At 34.6% G+C, this 15,332-nt stretch overlaps 1 protein-coding gene across 4 annotated transcripts in view; it reads left to right on the top strand.

The window, feature by feature from the left end:
* The window catches only part of TBCK (TBC1 domain containing kinase), a 244,314-nt gene that overhangs the window by 4,175 nt on the left and 224,807 nt on the right, over positions 1-15,332 (top strand). For all 4 annotated transcript variants that reach the window (XR_004483193.2, XM_004269604.3, XM_033427801.2 and 1 more), the window contains exons 2-3: positions 3,271-3,492; positions 10,666-10,738. Coding sequence is in view for 3 of the 4 variants with exons in the window: in XM_004269604.3 (XP_004269652.1) it covers positions 3,300-3,492; positions 10,666-10,738 (266 nt within the window). In the remaining variant the exon portion in view is untranslated. The remainder of the gene's footprint in view (positions 1-3,270; positions 3,493-10,665; positions 10,739-15,332) is intronic.

Here is a 15,332-nt window from a genome sequence, read left to right as displayed (position 1 = left end):
TTTTTGTTTTTCTTTTTATTATTGAGTTGTAGGCATTCTTTATATATTCTAAGTCTATTATCATATATACAAACATACATATAATACATATACATCTATTTGATAAAAATGTTATATATAGATATAAATAATATTTTTCTTAACTTTGGCTTGGATTTTTATTTTCTCAAATGTGATTTTTGATGTGCAATGTTTTTAATTTTGATGAAGCCCACTTTATAAAGTTAATTTTTTATGGCTTTTTTTTATCCTGCTTCAGAAATCTTTGCCTATCCTAAGGTTGCAAAAATATTCTGTGTTTTTTTTGGGGTTTTTTTTTGTAGAAGACTTACAGTTTTAGCTTTTACATTTAGGTCTATAATCCATATCAGATTTTTGTGGATGTAGCAGTAGGAGTTGAGGTTAATTTTTTCCCATGTGGATGTATTGTTTTAGCACCATTCGTTAAAAAGACTATCCTTTTCCTATTGAATTCACTGGCCTTTGTTGAAAATCAATTCATTGTATTTAAAAATATTTTTCATTTTAAAATTTAAAAATTTTTTTCAATTTTTATGAAATATACTGTATATAGCACATATATATAAATAGATAGAAATATAGAATATGGGAATTATGGAGCATAATAATAATATGAACACCCTTAACCCACCAATTAAGAATAAGAATATTACTCAAAATTTTTGAAGCTTCTTATGGGTTATTCCCTAATCTTATGACTGTTTATCATATAGTGGTAACCCTAGCCTCAGGTTTTCTTTTTAATTCCTTTAAGTTTTGAATATATTCTTACCTCATATGTAAGTATTCCTGAATTATTTATTATTTAGCTTTTATGGTTTTTGAATTTTATGAATATTGGCATAAGTTTTGTGTGACTTTTTTTCCTGCTCAACATTATATTTCTAGCATTCATCTATATTATTAAATGTTGCTATAGTTTGCTTGTTTTCCATCCTGTGTGTTCTTCCATCAAATGAATGTACCACAGTTTATTTAGCCATTCACTTGTGTGTGGACATTTAAGTTGTTTCCAGTTTAGAGATAATAGAAACAATACCACCCTGATCTTTCTTGGTTTCTGCTTGTGTATGTGTGTAGGAGTTTCTGCAGGAACAAAATAGTGTCAAACTGTCTTCCAAAGTCATTGTACCAATTTACACTCTGTTTCTCCATAATCTAACATTGTGTATTATCAGATTTCTTAATTTTTACTGTCTCACAGGTATAAATTCTCATGTGATTTTAATGAACAATTTCTTGAATATTAATGAGGTTTATCTTCTCATATATGTTGGCAATTCCTTTTCATTCTTTTATAAAATATGTTTTTCCATACCTCCTTTTTTATATAATTGGTGTAATATCTTCTCAAAATTTTCTCAAAACTTTCTAAATTTATTAGAGTTAGTTTTGGTTTGGGGTTTTTTTTCATAAATTATTTTGGTTGCATCCAGGGCAGATTTTTTTTTTTTTTGGTTTATTTTATTTTTTGCCCTTTATGCTATAGTCTTTCCTCAACTATCTGATGATTCCTGGACAGTTCCTCATTTAAGAGTTAAGGAAGACTGTCTGGGGGCATTTTGTATGTGGATAGGCTTTTTGACTGGAATACCCTGTTTTAGGATGGCTTGGTAGACAGCCAGATCTTAACTGGGGTCTTACAAATTCCAGAATTAAGAGGAGTTTGCTTTTGTCCACGGTGCTCATACCAACTATTTATTGTAATTCTCACACAGTTTATTTTATTCCTTTAGGGATGAACCATTTTGTTTTTTGTTTTTCTTTTGCTTAGAGGATAAATAACTGGCCAGGGGCTTCCCTGGTGGTGCAGTGGTTGAGAGTCCGCCTGCGATGCAGGGGACACGGGTTCATGCCCCGGTCCGGGAAGATCCCACATGCCGTGGAGCGGCTGGGCCCGTGAGCCATGGCCGCTGAGCTTGCGCGTCCGGAGCCTGTGCTCCACAACGGGAGAGGCCACAACAGTGAGAGGCCCGCGTACCAAAAAAACAACAAGAAAAACCAACCAAACAAACAAATAACTGGCCAATACTGGGGGGCTGGTGGCAGAGTTGACTCTTCTGTTCTTCAGCCTTTCAAATTATCTTTCTCATTTCAAACCTTCTTATGACTGCTGCTGTTCACCATTGTTCCTGCCTTCTATGAATCTGAAGCCTCTGAACTGAAGAGGCTGAGCAAAACTTCTTGACTGTATCATAGGTTGTAGCTTCCTTCTTTCTGTTTCTTGTGACAATACTCTTCTATATGCAAAGTGCTTTACAGGAGTTTCTTGAAGTCTTTCATCAGCTCAAGGCCTTTTTCTGTCCTCTTCCTTGTTATGAGTTTATACATTTTAAAACAGTTCTTTTTAATGTTTTAATGAGGTTTCTGGGCAGGCATATGAAAAGCAGTCTGTTAACTTGATTTAGAATTCCAGATTTTTATTGTAAAAGCTGAGAAGAGAAGAATGCAATGCTTGACCAATGGAATGTCTTTTTCATGAGACACGTGGGTGAGAGAGATATTTTTTGTTGGAGGACCTTTTTTGTTGTGGTTGTCATAATGTGATTCAGATTTTGGAGCAAGTTTTTTAATCTTCAGGCTGCTCCATGATAAAACTCTGGGACACCATTTGCTTTGGAATCTATGCTGCTAGGACCCCTCAGGATCTACACATAGAACATCTATTTCTAACCTAGAGGCAGTAACATCTGTCAAGATCATTGAGGGGATTAAAACATCACTTGTAAAGCACCTAGCACAGAAACAAAAATTGATTAGTTAAGTAACATTATAGTGCTGTCTGTTATCTAGTTTAATTTATATACTATTAATAGAGTCCTTGATTATTTAAAGTTTCTGGTTGGTATCCTTATTTCCTTTTTCCTGACTCCCCTCACTCTGAAAAAGGAAACTCTGTGGGTTATTCAAGCTTTAGGTAAAGAGAAGAGCCTTACTGATATGAATATGCAATAACAAACTTCCTCTAAACTCTTAGAACTGTCAGACATCCTTGTAGAGGGAATGTTCTGTCTTTCCTTTATATGCCATTGAAAATCTTTGATTTTGATTTAGAGCTGCAATATAAATTCATGATTGGGTGGTTTTTCCTCTTTGATATTGTCTTGAAATTTTTTAACTTTTTTTTTTTTAACTGTAAAGTGTACAGATTGGCATTTTCCTCCAAGTTATATTAGTTATCATGTTTAAGGTCAGAAAACACTGGCTTAAGGTCTAGTTGATCTATCAAAAACTTCTCTCCTTTTCTAGGTTATCTTGGAAGATCTAGGACTCCAAAAATGTTTCCCTTGAAGGATGCCGAAATGGGTGCCTTTACCTTCTTTGCCTCTGCTCTGCCACATGATGTTTGTGGGAGCAACGGGCTTCCTCTCACACCAAATTCCATCAAAATTTTAGGGCGCTTTCAAATCCTTAAGACCATCACGCACCCCAGACTGTGCCAGTATGTGGATATTTCTCGGGGAAAGCATGGTAAGTTGCTGTTGTTGTCTCCTATTTTGTGTTCTCTACCCTGTTACCCTGGTTAGGTTATAATATACATTGTAAACATATAAAGTAATCAGTATGTGTGTGTACAAGTGCCTTCATCTTTCACTCTAGCCAAACTGCATCATTTAAGTTTTCCTTACTACATTTGAATGATTCATATTTCCTAGATCTGAGAATCAAGATTTTTAATTTTCCCTTTCAGGGAAGCCACCTATTCTCAAGCATTTCTTCACCTCTCTAAGAAGGAAATGAAAGTTCTAAAGTTAGAAACTTTAGAATTGTTTATAAGAGTGTATTTTATGATTGAAAGTAATAATTTGGGTTAAGTTTCTTCAAATGAAAAGAGAGTCACTAATTTTTTTACCTCTTTGGAGCTGCATTAGTCTTTTCATACAGGATTTCATTTGGAAAAGTTGAACTGTATTGGTTAAAAAGTCAGTGTTTCACCAGGAAGATGTTTACTGCCTTTTTTTCTTCCGTAGCCTGTATCTTAGTCCATTCTGGCTGCTAAAATAAGACACCATAAACCGAGTGGCTTATAAACAAGAAAGGTTTATTTCTCACAGTTCTGGAGATTAAGGCACCAGCAGATTCCATGTCTGGTGAGGCCCGCTTCTTCATTGACAGCCGTCTTCTCACTGTAACCTCACATGGTGGGAGTGGGAAGGGTGTTCTCTCAGGCCTCTTTTGTAAGATCACACCTCCCAAAGCCCCACCCCCAAACACCATCACACTGAGGATTAGGTGTCAACATATGGATGTGGGTGGGGGGGACACAAATGTTCAATCTGTAGCACCCCTTGAACGTGCTTATGTTAGCAATATTTTAATTATTTTAAAATTATTTTCAAAAGCTTAATTGCATGCTGAGGTTCCATTTCTTAGAATTATTTTAAATGCATCTCACTGAAATATATTTAATTTTTCTAACAAAATGATTTATGAAAGTTAACTCTATATACTTGCTGATATTACCCTGTTTTTATTCCTACAAAAATGGCATTTTCAGGTGTTTCAACCTAACATTAATAAAGACGCTCAAAAAATGCAAACTGTATTTCCTTTATTGTTTTGCTGAAAAACAGGCTAAATGATACTTTCAAGGTTATGCCTCTTAAAAAATAGTTGCTCTGAAAGTTTTCTAGACTGAGTAGAAAATGTTTTTTGTAATAAATATTATTGATGGCTAATATTTATTGAGTGTTTATTATATATTAGGCAGTATTCTAAGCTTTACATATTTTAATTAACTTAATGCTTACAACCTTACAATGAGGTAGAAACAGATAAGGAAATTGAGGCACAAAGCAATTAAGTAACTTCTGGCAAGTTTGTTGTTTAAAAACAAGCTAACAAAAAACCTTTTGCTAACGTTTTTATTTGATAAATGGCTTCAATGACATTAACTAAATTATAGAACTCATTTGGGGCTTTTTATATAATCAAGTACTTGATAGATATGGTCAATCCCTGAATGCCTCAAACACCACCCCGCCAATCCAATTACAAATTCTAAAGAATTTCCGCTTGTGGGGTTGACCTAGTTCCAAAATCACTCCAAACTTAGCAATATAGTGGACCCTCATTATCGTCTGTAGCAAGTAACCATAATTAGTATTGCTGTTTTACATCTGCAAATTTGGAGTATGCCTGTCTTCCCAAAGTCTTGCCACTTTACTCAGTTCTTAGGACTTCTTCATCCTTGTATCCTGAAGTGCCCTTTATTTCCTCCCACTGTGTCTGGAAGCCTGTTTGGAGCATCACTTCATATGACTGCGGTCTTGCCTCTGTCCAGTTTTCCCTAGGCTTTCTTTTCATGGGATAATTGACTCAGTAGTCCTAGATACTTCTTGAGCTCCTTCTTTTCATCCCACTATCTAAATGAGGCCCTGTAAACACTAAACTAGGAAAAACCTTATGACATTATCCCTTTGGGGAACACACCTGCTAACTGCCCAGGAACCGTCTTTTTAGTTATAAATGTGAGATAGGAACTAATCTCCTTAGACACTGTTAGACTCTCTTAATGTAGAACCCAGCTCAACATCTAGGTAGTCTCTTTAGGCCCATCCACCATATTGCTGGTTACTCTGTTTCCCCTGCTTTCCCTGCTCCTGGATCTCAGCAGCCCTTTCTTCTAGGGACACACAGGTCATGGATGTGTGTAAAATTCATATATTTTAAGTTTGGCTGCCTGGAATGAAAATATCAGTGATTGTCAAAAGGTTAGGGAATTTGATTATTTTTTAACTATTGGCAATGTTCATTGTCCTGAAAAGTTGTATGCATCATAAGGTGTAAATAAATTAGAATAAGTGTCGATGTGAAGGTCTTTTTGTTCCAAAACATCCCAGTCATTTCAGTTGAATTTAGTTTGAATAGTTTGAAAAGGCTCTACGCAACAGTCTCCTTAGTGAACAACACATATTTCTCGATGATTTAATACCACATGATTTTGGTTTGGACTCCACTTAATTGTCTCCTCAAAGAATTTTGATTTTGGTTCCTTTCCCCCCTTTATTCTGTTCTTACTATACAGATATCTCACAGTTTGTCATTGTTAGTCCCCCACCTCCCCACCTTTCGCTTTTTACTTGGAGTAATGTGTGACATGTGGTCTGTTTTACTAACATTATGTTTTTACATGTTAGGTTAGCTCAGAAGTCAGGCTCTCAGTGTTTCCTATGGATCATTCAAAACTGATTCAAGATGATGTTAGTTTCTTGCTAGCTCAGCAGAATAATGTATTTAAACTCGAGAACAGTGTACATTACAATTTGTGCACTTGATTTATTAAAGAGAAGTTGAGTAAAATATCTTTAAAAGAAAAAAGCCAATAAAGCATGAAAATACTTAAGTTAACAAACTTAATTTTTTCTTTTGAACTTGAAATCTCAGCAGTTTTAGAAGCAGAATAAGGATTATAATTATGGTAATACATTCCATTTTATTTGGTATTGGTTACCCAGAAATCTTTTGTTTATTGCTGGGAAAATCAAGAACAAAATTATTTTAACTAATAGATTTGAAATTTATGTAGAGAATAATAGAATTGTTAAGAACCTGTAAAATAATGTATTCTATATCTCTAGCTGCATATATATTTCAACCTAAGTGTCTATATCAGTTTAGAGTCCCATCAAAGAAACAAAACCAGTAGGAGATAGATAGCTAGATAGCTACACAGATATAGATTAATTGCTTGGAATTGGTTTATGTGATTTTGGGGTTGGGTAGACTCATCTGAAATCCATAGGGCAGCTGAAATTTTAGACAACAGCTGAAGTCACAGTCCAAGTGTGGAGTTTCTTCTCCAGAGAAGAGTCTATTCTGCTCTTAAGGCCTTTATAACTGATTGAATCAGGATCACCCAGATTATCTAGGATAATCTTCCTTACTTAAGGTAAACTAATTGTAGATTTCATTTATTAAATGCCTTCACAGTAACACCTAGATTAGTGTTTTAATAACCGGAGACTATAGCCTAGCCATGTTGACTCGTAAAACTGACAATCACAGTAACCTAGTAACAATACTGTTTTTTAAGCACAGAATTTTTCTTTATCAGTTTTACTGTATAAATATTTATTTAGAGATTCTCTTTAAAAGGTAATGAGCTAGTCTCAGTTTTTAATGTGAATAACAAAAGAATGATGCAGTAACTATATTCTAATAACCTTTCATGTTTTAACGCATTTACAATTTACCTCTTTCTTTAAGTTAAAAAAGTTTCTTTTAATCTTTCAGTCTGTTTTAGTCCCTCTTTTTATTCAACTACTTTATTATCTGTCTTGCTTAATACTGTACTCTCTTCCATTTCTTAGCATTGACTTAAAACATACAGTTCAAACTGTATGTACGCTACAGTTATACTTGGCATTCATCAACTATTTGTTAGAAGAAAGATTATTTCACGGTTCTTGTATGTTCTACTCTTTAAAGTTCATCTTGGTGTCACATTTGTTTTTTATAAATAATGCCACTACATTGCTGACTTATATTTGGCACATTATGATTCTCAAATATTTCTGTCATATTTTATTCTGTGAAATATATTATTTTATAACAAACAAGTTATTTTCAAATAGTGGCCCTGAGTTTCAGAATGAAGACTCTCTAACGATATTTTGAAAAAACTGGTTCATATTGGAAACATTGTTTTGGTATACACTTTGTTACCTCTGGGAGAATCTGTGATATTCTGCCAAGGATTATGGTTCTGCTGTCTTACAGTAATACTTTAAAGGTCCATAATATCCTAAAGCTTTGGCAAACTCTGGCTTATGATATTTTAAAGGAGTTTCCTGAAGAAGCCTGATAATTTTTTTTTCCCTAAATCATTTTAAGCCTGACAAATTTTAGGCTAATGCCAAACACTTTGAAAATCCTTCATAGATATGGAGACTTATGAATATATAATTAAAAATTATTCATTAATGGGATATGCACATTTTAACATATTCTGATGGTTTTGTTTTACATTAAAATCAGTACTAATGTGGTGTTATTATGCCTAGTTTACAACATAGGCATATACTTTCCTATGCAGGACACACTTCTGTTTAGACAATGACTGTCATTATGTGAGTCTCATTCATTTCTAATGGCTACATTGAGCCTTTGCTCAAGTTAACTCATTTAACAAGTATTTTTTAATTAGATGCTTATATGTTTGAGGTATAATTCTAGACACTGGGGATGCATTTTAAACAAGACCAGTATCCTTCCTGCTATCATGAAATGCATTATCTAGTAGAGAACAAAGGCATTAGATAAAAATGTCTACAGATCTTTAGGAGCTGAAATAAGTGCTACAAAAGAAAAGTACATAGTGGAATAGATTATATGATAGGAGGAGTAAATTGATTTGGGGGGACCAGGAAAGTGTTCCTGGAGGAAATCATATTTAACTGAGTAATGAATAATAATAATAGCTAACTCTTAGGGCTTCTTATGTGCCAGGTTCTTATTATGTATTAACTCATTTCAACCTCACAACAGTTCTATGAGGTAGGTACTGTTGTTTTACGGAAGAGGAAACCTTGGCATAGAGAGGTTAGCAAACTCCCCCAAGGTCACATAACTAATGAGTATTAAACCTAAAATTTGAGCCCAGACAGAATAGTCTGTGCTCTTAACCACTATGTTTCATGATAGGAGTTAACTGGGAGGAGGAACAAGGAAGATCATTTTAGACAATGGGAATCCATGTGCTAGTATTTTAAGGTAGGAAAGGGAAAGGAAGACCAGTGTAACTGTAAGTTGGTGAGTGACAGACAAAATAACAAAAAATAAAGCTAGACAGGGAGTTACGTATTCAGATTTATTAATTATTATATTATCGCTTAGGTTTTAGTATGAAAATATGTCGGAGGGGGAATAAGAATTAATATGAGAAGATTAGTTAAGAGATTGTTGTAGTAATCTAACGAGGGATGATGTTGGATTGGACGCAGATTGTGGCAGATGGAGCAAACTTTACAGATTCTGGAAACATATGGGAAATAGAAATAGCAGGGCTTTTTCTTTGGATTTGAGAAAGGGAGATTACTCCTAAATTTGTAGCTGGAGCAGCTGGCAGGATAGTGGTACCATTTACTGAAACAGTACTAAAGGGAAAGGCTTAAGGAGCAAAATATAAATTCAGTTTGAGTCCTGTTGTGTTTGAGGTAACTTTTATATTAAAGTGAGAAACTGGCTATAAAAGCCTGGAGTTCAGAAGAGAGTTCTGGGCTTGAGATAAAATTTAAGAGTCTTTCAACCTTGGAAGTAAATAAGGAGAAAACACAGTCTGAAGACCCAGAATCAAAGGTGGAGGTACTAGAAGCATTTAAATTTGGGTAGAAGAGGTACCAGTCTACAGAGGAGACTGAGGAGAGGTAGCCAGATAGGTGTAAGGAAAATTGACAAAATGTGGTAAGAGGGAAAACAAAGGAATGCTGCTTCCCATTTTGGTTTTCTGACAATATTATTTACTTTTTCCTTCTAGAACTTCACAGTTGTGCTAAATTGCTTGGCATTCAACTTTGCATGCTCTTTTCTTTATTGAATTGAAGAACTAGAACTTTTATCTCAACTTGCTTTCCTATTTTTTTCCTTTGTTTCTCCTCATTAAATGTTCTTTCAAATTTAATTTTCTTTAAGTTTAGATCACTTGGAGTTTTTTTCTGAAAGTGATAGTTTTCATTTATAGTTTTAAAATTTTGTGTTTCAGATCATTCTATATAATGCCACCACCTCAGTTTGAGCTTCCAAGATGTGACCCATACAATATCCTGCCCCCACACCTCACATGATTGCCTGTGTACCATTGTCCTTCATCTCTCCTCCCAGCAGGCAAGACCATACCTTGAATCAGTCCTTCCCATCTTCTGCTCTCAGTTTTCTACCTTTGCCGTTTTTCATTTTCAAATGAAAGACATTCTTTCATCTAAAAAGGAAAAGAGTTTGTTGATCTGCTGCTGTGTCAGACAACGTGTTAGTCACTAGGTACCTGATGATTACATTAAAAATGTATAGACCTTCAAAACTGTGCTGTCTTATTCCTAAACAGTTGATCTGTTGGAAAATAAAAATTACATCATGATATAGATTGTGCCCACCAAAATTTTATATTATTACTAATCTCAGCAAGCCCCATGATGTTACAAGTAACCCCAAGTTGATTTTCTGTTCTTTCTCCATAGTCATGATTCAGAACATTTCTACTTTTCTCAAATTTCTGAACTCAGTTTCAAAAACCTTATATTTGAACCAGACCATCAAGACAGTTTGTCCCTAGCTCCCAATTTCCCCTTCACTTCAAAATTTCTTTATATCTTCATCCAAGCTTTTTCTTCTCCTAGTCTGTGTCAGAAGAAGGATTACTTCTTTTTGCCAAAGGTAAACTTTTCCAGCTGTTTTTCCTGATGCATATGGGAGAAATTCTAGAGAAAAACACAAGATGAAAAATTGTTATTTAATGTGTTGTTTTATTACACATTTATCCTGTTATTCTACATATTTGATTTTTATGTAGTTAATGTAGACTTTGAAAAGCTCTTTTAAAATATCATTTGTACTGTATGTTAATAACTTTAGTGGGGTATATTATTTTGTTATTAAAACATTGTGTTAATCAAATATAAAGTGGAGTTGGTGTTTTTTTTTACTCAGAGAGACTGGTGGTGGTGGCTGAACACTGTGAACAGAGTCTAGAAGACTTGCTTCGAGAAGGGAAACCTGTGAGGTACTGTATAATATCAGGACAATTACGGGAAAAGCAGAAATTGGCAAACAAAAGGCATTTTAACTAAAAACTACAGGATTTTAGTTTCTTCTGTTACTTGTTTAATGATAAAATCCAGGTGTAAATTTTCACTTTAGGAAATTTAATTCACAGGCCTCATAGAAATTCAACATTGACATTATCCAGTGTTCAGCTTTTGTGAGGTAAGCATTCTGCAAAGTACTTGACAAAAAATTAGTAAAGAGGATATACAGGAAAATTTGAAATCTTTTTAGTACAAAGCATTTCTCTAGCTGAGTTTTAAGAGTATTTCCTGAGAGAAGTACATGGTAACTTCTCACAGGGCACTGGTATTCTTAGGGACATAGGACATAGTGAACTGTGTAGAAGGCTAGATTGAAGAATAGAGAGAAATAATAATCATGGTTTGGGTGGAACATAATCATACAGTTTAAATTCAGTTATTTCAGGGGCTTCCCTGGTGGTGCAGTGGTTGAGAGTCCGCCTGCCGATGCAAAAAAAAAAAAAAAAAAAAGTATAAATTCAGTTATTTCAATGACACATGAAATTTACTTTCTAAGGCATTTTTGGCAAGAAAAGTGGTCTAAACTCTCTTACAAATATACTATTTTTTTTTTTTTTTTTTGCGGTACGCGGGCCTCTCACTGTTGTGACCTCTCCTGTTGCGGAGCAGGCTCCGGACGCGCAGGCTCAGTGGCCATGGCTCACGGGCCCAGCCACTCCGCGGCATGTGGGATCTTCCCGGACCGGGGCACGAACCTGTGTCACCTGCATTGGCAGGCGGACTCTCAACCACTGCGCCACCAGGGAAGCCCCAAATACACTATTAAATGAGCTTCTTCACAGATTTTCTGAAATTATCTTAAAATTATGAAAAATGTTTCTTTAATGAATTAAGTTGTACTAAACCAATGAAAAATATTTGCCATGAGCCTTTATAGGATTGTAATTATCCATCCTACATTAAAGAAATATTCTTATTCTTAGTCAATACTCTTTAATCATTGCTATATTATAGATGAAGATAAATCTTTTGCAAGGGGGGAAAATGTATATCTTATTAAATGGTAGTAATTTAATAGCAGCAAAACAAATAAATTGAATAAAAGTACTTTCCTTGCTACTTTAAATGGTTTGGTTTTAAGTGGTCGCTGGAATGAAAGATGCAGATATCAAGTATCCAGTTGCGTCACTTGCTTTTTTAGAAAAGTCTAATCTGACCATGGTGATAAAAGTGACTTTTCTATATATTTAACCTAACTTAGTAAATATGTTTTTATAGGCATAATTTTTGCATGTCACAAATCTTTAATTGTATTTTTTTAAGAACATATTACTCTTTGCCCACCAGTTTAAATTTACACTTTAATTTATAGGCCACCAATGCAAAAAAACAAAAAAAGTTCTCTGTGAAAGCTAGTTGACATTAAAATTGAAAACCAATTGTAGTCATGTCTTTAGGAATTTTAACTGAGTTTGGGTTAAATTTGTATAAAGATTTACAATGCAATATGTATGATGAAAAAGCCACTAACTAGCTAGGCAGCCTTGGACCGGTCTCTTAATCATTTTTCATATCTGTAGAACAAGGAGTTTTACTTGAACTAGGGATCATTCTAGAGGAAGTTATTGTCAGCTTTATATTTTATTTAATATGAATTACATGTGATAATATATTAATCAATTGCCTTTATACGCATATGTTTTCTAATACTAATATGTTATACTAGTATATTAACCTGCTATTCCCCATTACTTAAATGGTAGATTTTTTTGACAGAAGAACCCATGACAAGTCTAAGTGTAAAATTCAGTGCTATAATATAAAAGGCAAGTTGTTTTAGAAACATCTATTTTATGATCCAGCAATCCTCCTCCTAGGTAGAGGATCTCCTTAAATTTGTGCCCAAGAGGTACATCATTTGCCTCCCTGTAGTCCCAGCCCTGCTTTGGCATTTAATCAAGAGAAAGAAAAAATGCATGCCCACCAAAATATTTGCACAAGAATGTTCCCAGAAACATTATTCATAGTAGCCCCAAACTGGGAAGAACTCAAGTGTCCATCAATGGGAGAATGGGTAAGCAGATTGTGGTATATTAATCAACAATAAAATGGAATAAACTACTGATACAACAACATGATGAACCTTAGAAATATTATGCTGAGCAAAAGAAGCCAGACACAAAAATCATATTCTTCCATTTATATGAAGTTCTAGAGCAATCAAAACTCATCTACTGTGATAGATATAAAAATAGTGCTTGACTCTGGTTGGGAAGAGGGCAATACAAGTACTGATTCAAAATAGCCTTGACTGAACTATCTGTGGAATGGAAATTTTTACATCTTGATTAGGGTATTACTTATGGTGCATGTTCTTGCAAAACTTGTCAAAATTCACTGACGTGTACACTTAAGAGTGTGCATTTTGCCTATGTAAGTTATACTTCAAAAAATTTTTAAAAGCCTGTTGAGTTATTTACTTGGCTTGAGTTGTGAGTCTCTCATATAGCAACAATGTTATGTTGTTAATGAAGATGCTTCATCCAGTGGCATACTTGTTTGTATTTCTTTGTTTCTATAAGAAGAAATAGTATGAATTAGTTATTGCTGCTTAACAAATTACCTCAACACTTAGCAGCTTAAAACAATAATAAACATTTATCAATTTATACAGTTTCCCTGGGTCAGGAATTCAAGAACATTTAGCTGGGTGGTTTTAGCTCAGGATCTCATGACATTGCAGTATATCAGCTGGGGCTGTAGTCTTCTGAAAGCTTGACTGGGGATTCAGTCAACTGTTTCTAAGTTAGCTCACTCATTTGGTGCCAGTTGTTGACAGGGGGTTTATTTCCTCCCTATGTTGAGGGCTTTTCCATAGACCTCTTGGCTATTCTCACAATATGGTGGTTGGCTTCTCAGAGTGAGTGAGTGAGCAATCTAAGAGATGAGAGAAAGCAAGGTGGAAGCGGCAATGCCTTTTATGACCTCTTCTGAGGAGCCACACATTGCTATAGCTCATTGGATACAGAGGTCAGCCATTAATTCTATTCAGTGTGGGAGAGGACGACACAAGAATGTGAATCCCAGGAGTCAGGGGGCATTGGAGCATCTTAGAGTCTGGCTGTCACAGAAGTCTTAGAGATCATACAAGTACTAAAAAAAAAAAAAAAAAAGGAAAAGGTAGGAATGAAATACTAAATCAACATTAACACCAACTGGAAAATAAAGTTCCTAAAATTATTCAATACTCATTAGGGGACTTGGGACAGAAAAAAGGAAGAAGTTTACCCTATGAAGAGGACAGATTATTAAGGGAATATCCAGAAGTATCAGAGGACATAGCTATGCTATGATTGGAATTGCTCTACATCATGTAAATTGATGTTACCCATGGTCTTGTGCTCCCAGCCATTCCAGAGGACTCTATAAGCCACAAGTAGAGTAGTTCTTGTCATCAGGGTGGTAGTAACTGTAGGATGTTCCTTCTGATCTCCACATTTCCCTCTTTGCCCATATCTGTCCTTCCTTTACTTACTGAAGAGAACTAAAGGAGAGAGAAGCTGGTGACTCAGAAGACAAATTTCCATTTTCATCATTTTACCTCACTCTACCCTTTTACTTTATTTACTTTGGATTATACTATATAAGGATATAATTGCCATTGCTTTGTCAATAAGATTAAATCCATTAGCTCATGAAAAGTTTTACTTTTCTGTGCTTGTCATCATTTATCGTTGTTTTAGAGATAATAAATCTCATAGCAATGGTTACCAGTAGCCTCAACAGTGTAAAGGTATAAAGAAGCCACCTTTCTTCAATACCCTTATATATGTCTTCATTAGGATAAAATGTTATAGATGGAAGCATATTCTTTGAGTAGGTAGCAGAACATCAATAGGATTAAATGCAGATTTCATACTGTCTTTCATGACATTTACATGGTCTTTTTCATTTATTTAAAATAGAACGTATGGTAGTCTTATGGGTCTTTGTAATTTCTTCAGGTGAGATATTTTTAAACGTTTTTGTAAAGTATTGTTTTTAATCATTCTGGTAATAGATTAAAATTCAATATTTTCCTTGTTCATTTTGGGGTATAACATTCAGCACTTACTGCCTTTGAGTAGAAATGATTCTGTCAGGTTCAGTTCCAAGTTGTTATCTGATCCATCCATCTAAATTAGCTTTGTTGAAAACTATTTGACTTTCCACATATTTGGATTACATTAGTCTCCAATAACAGAGCAGGTTTCATGTGCAGAGCTGATGTGCTGCAGTTTTAATTAATTCTATAACCTATTTATGGAAAGTGAGAAGATGTTCTTACGGTTTATAAATCAGTTCTTTCCCCTACTGCCAAAAGTAAGCACCCTGCACCTGTAAGAAAGGCTGATGCAAAGTAAACAGGAAATCTATTTAGATGGGATTGCTATTTGAGATCCATGATTTTTACTTGTACATCTGTCTCTAACTGTTGCAAAACTGTAAGCTGCCAGTTGTCTGGTAGTTATTTGCAGTTCTTTGTCCAAACTTAAGCATCATTTAAGGCATATATCTTACTGGATTTAT

Source organism: Orcinus orca, chromosome 4 (genome assembly GCF_937001465.1).
Source record: "Orcinus orca chromosome 4, mOrcOrc1.1, whole genome shotgun sequence".
Taxonomy (NCBI): domain Eukaryota; kingdom Metazoa; phylum Chordata; class Mammalia; order Artiodactyla; family Delphinidae; genus Orcinus; species Orcinus orca.
Note: the sequence above shows the minus strand (reverse complement) of the source record. Positions and strands in the feature narration are given on the sequence as shown.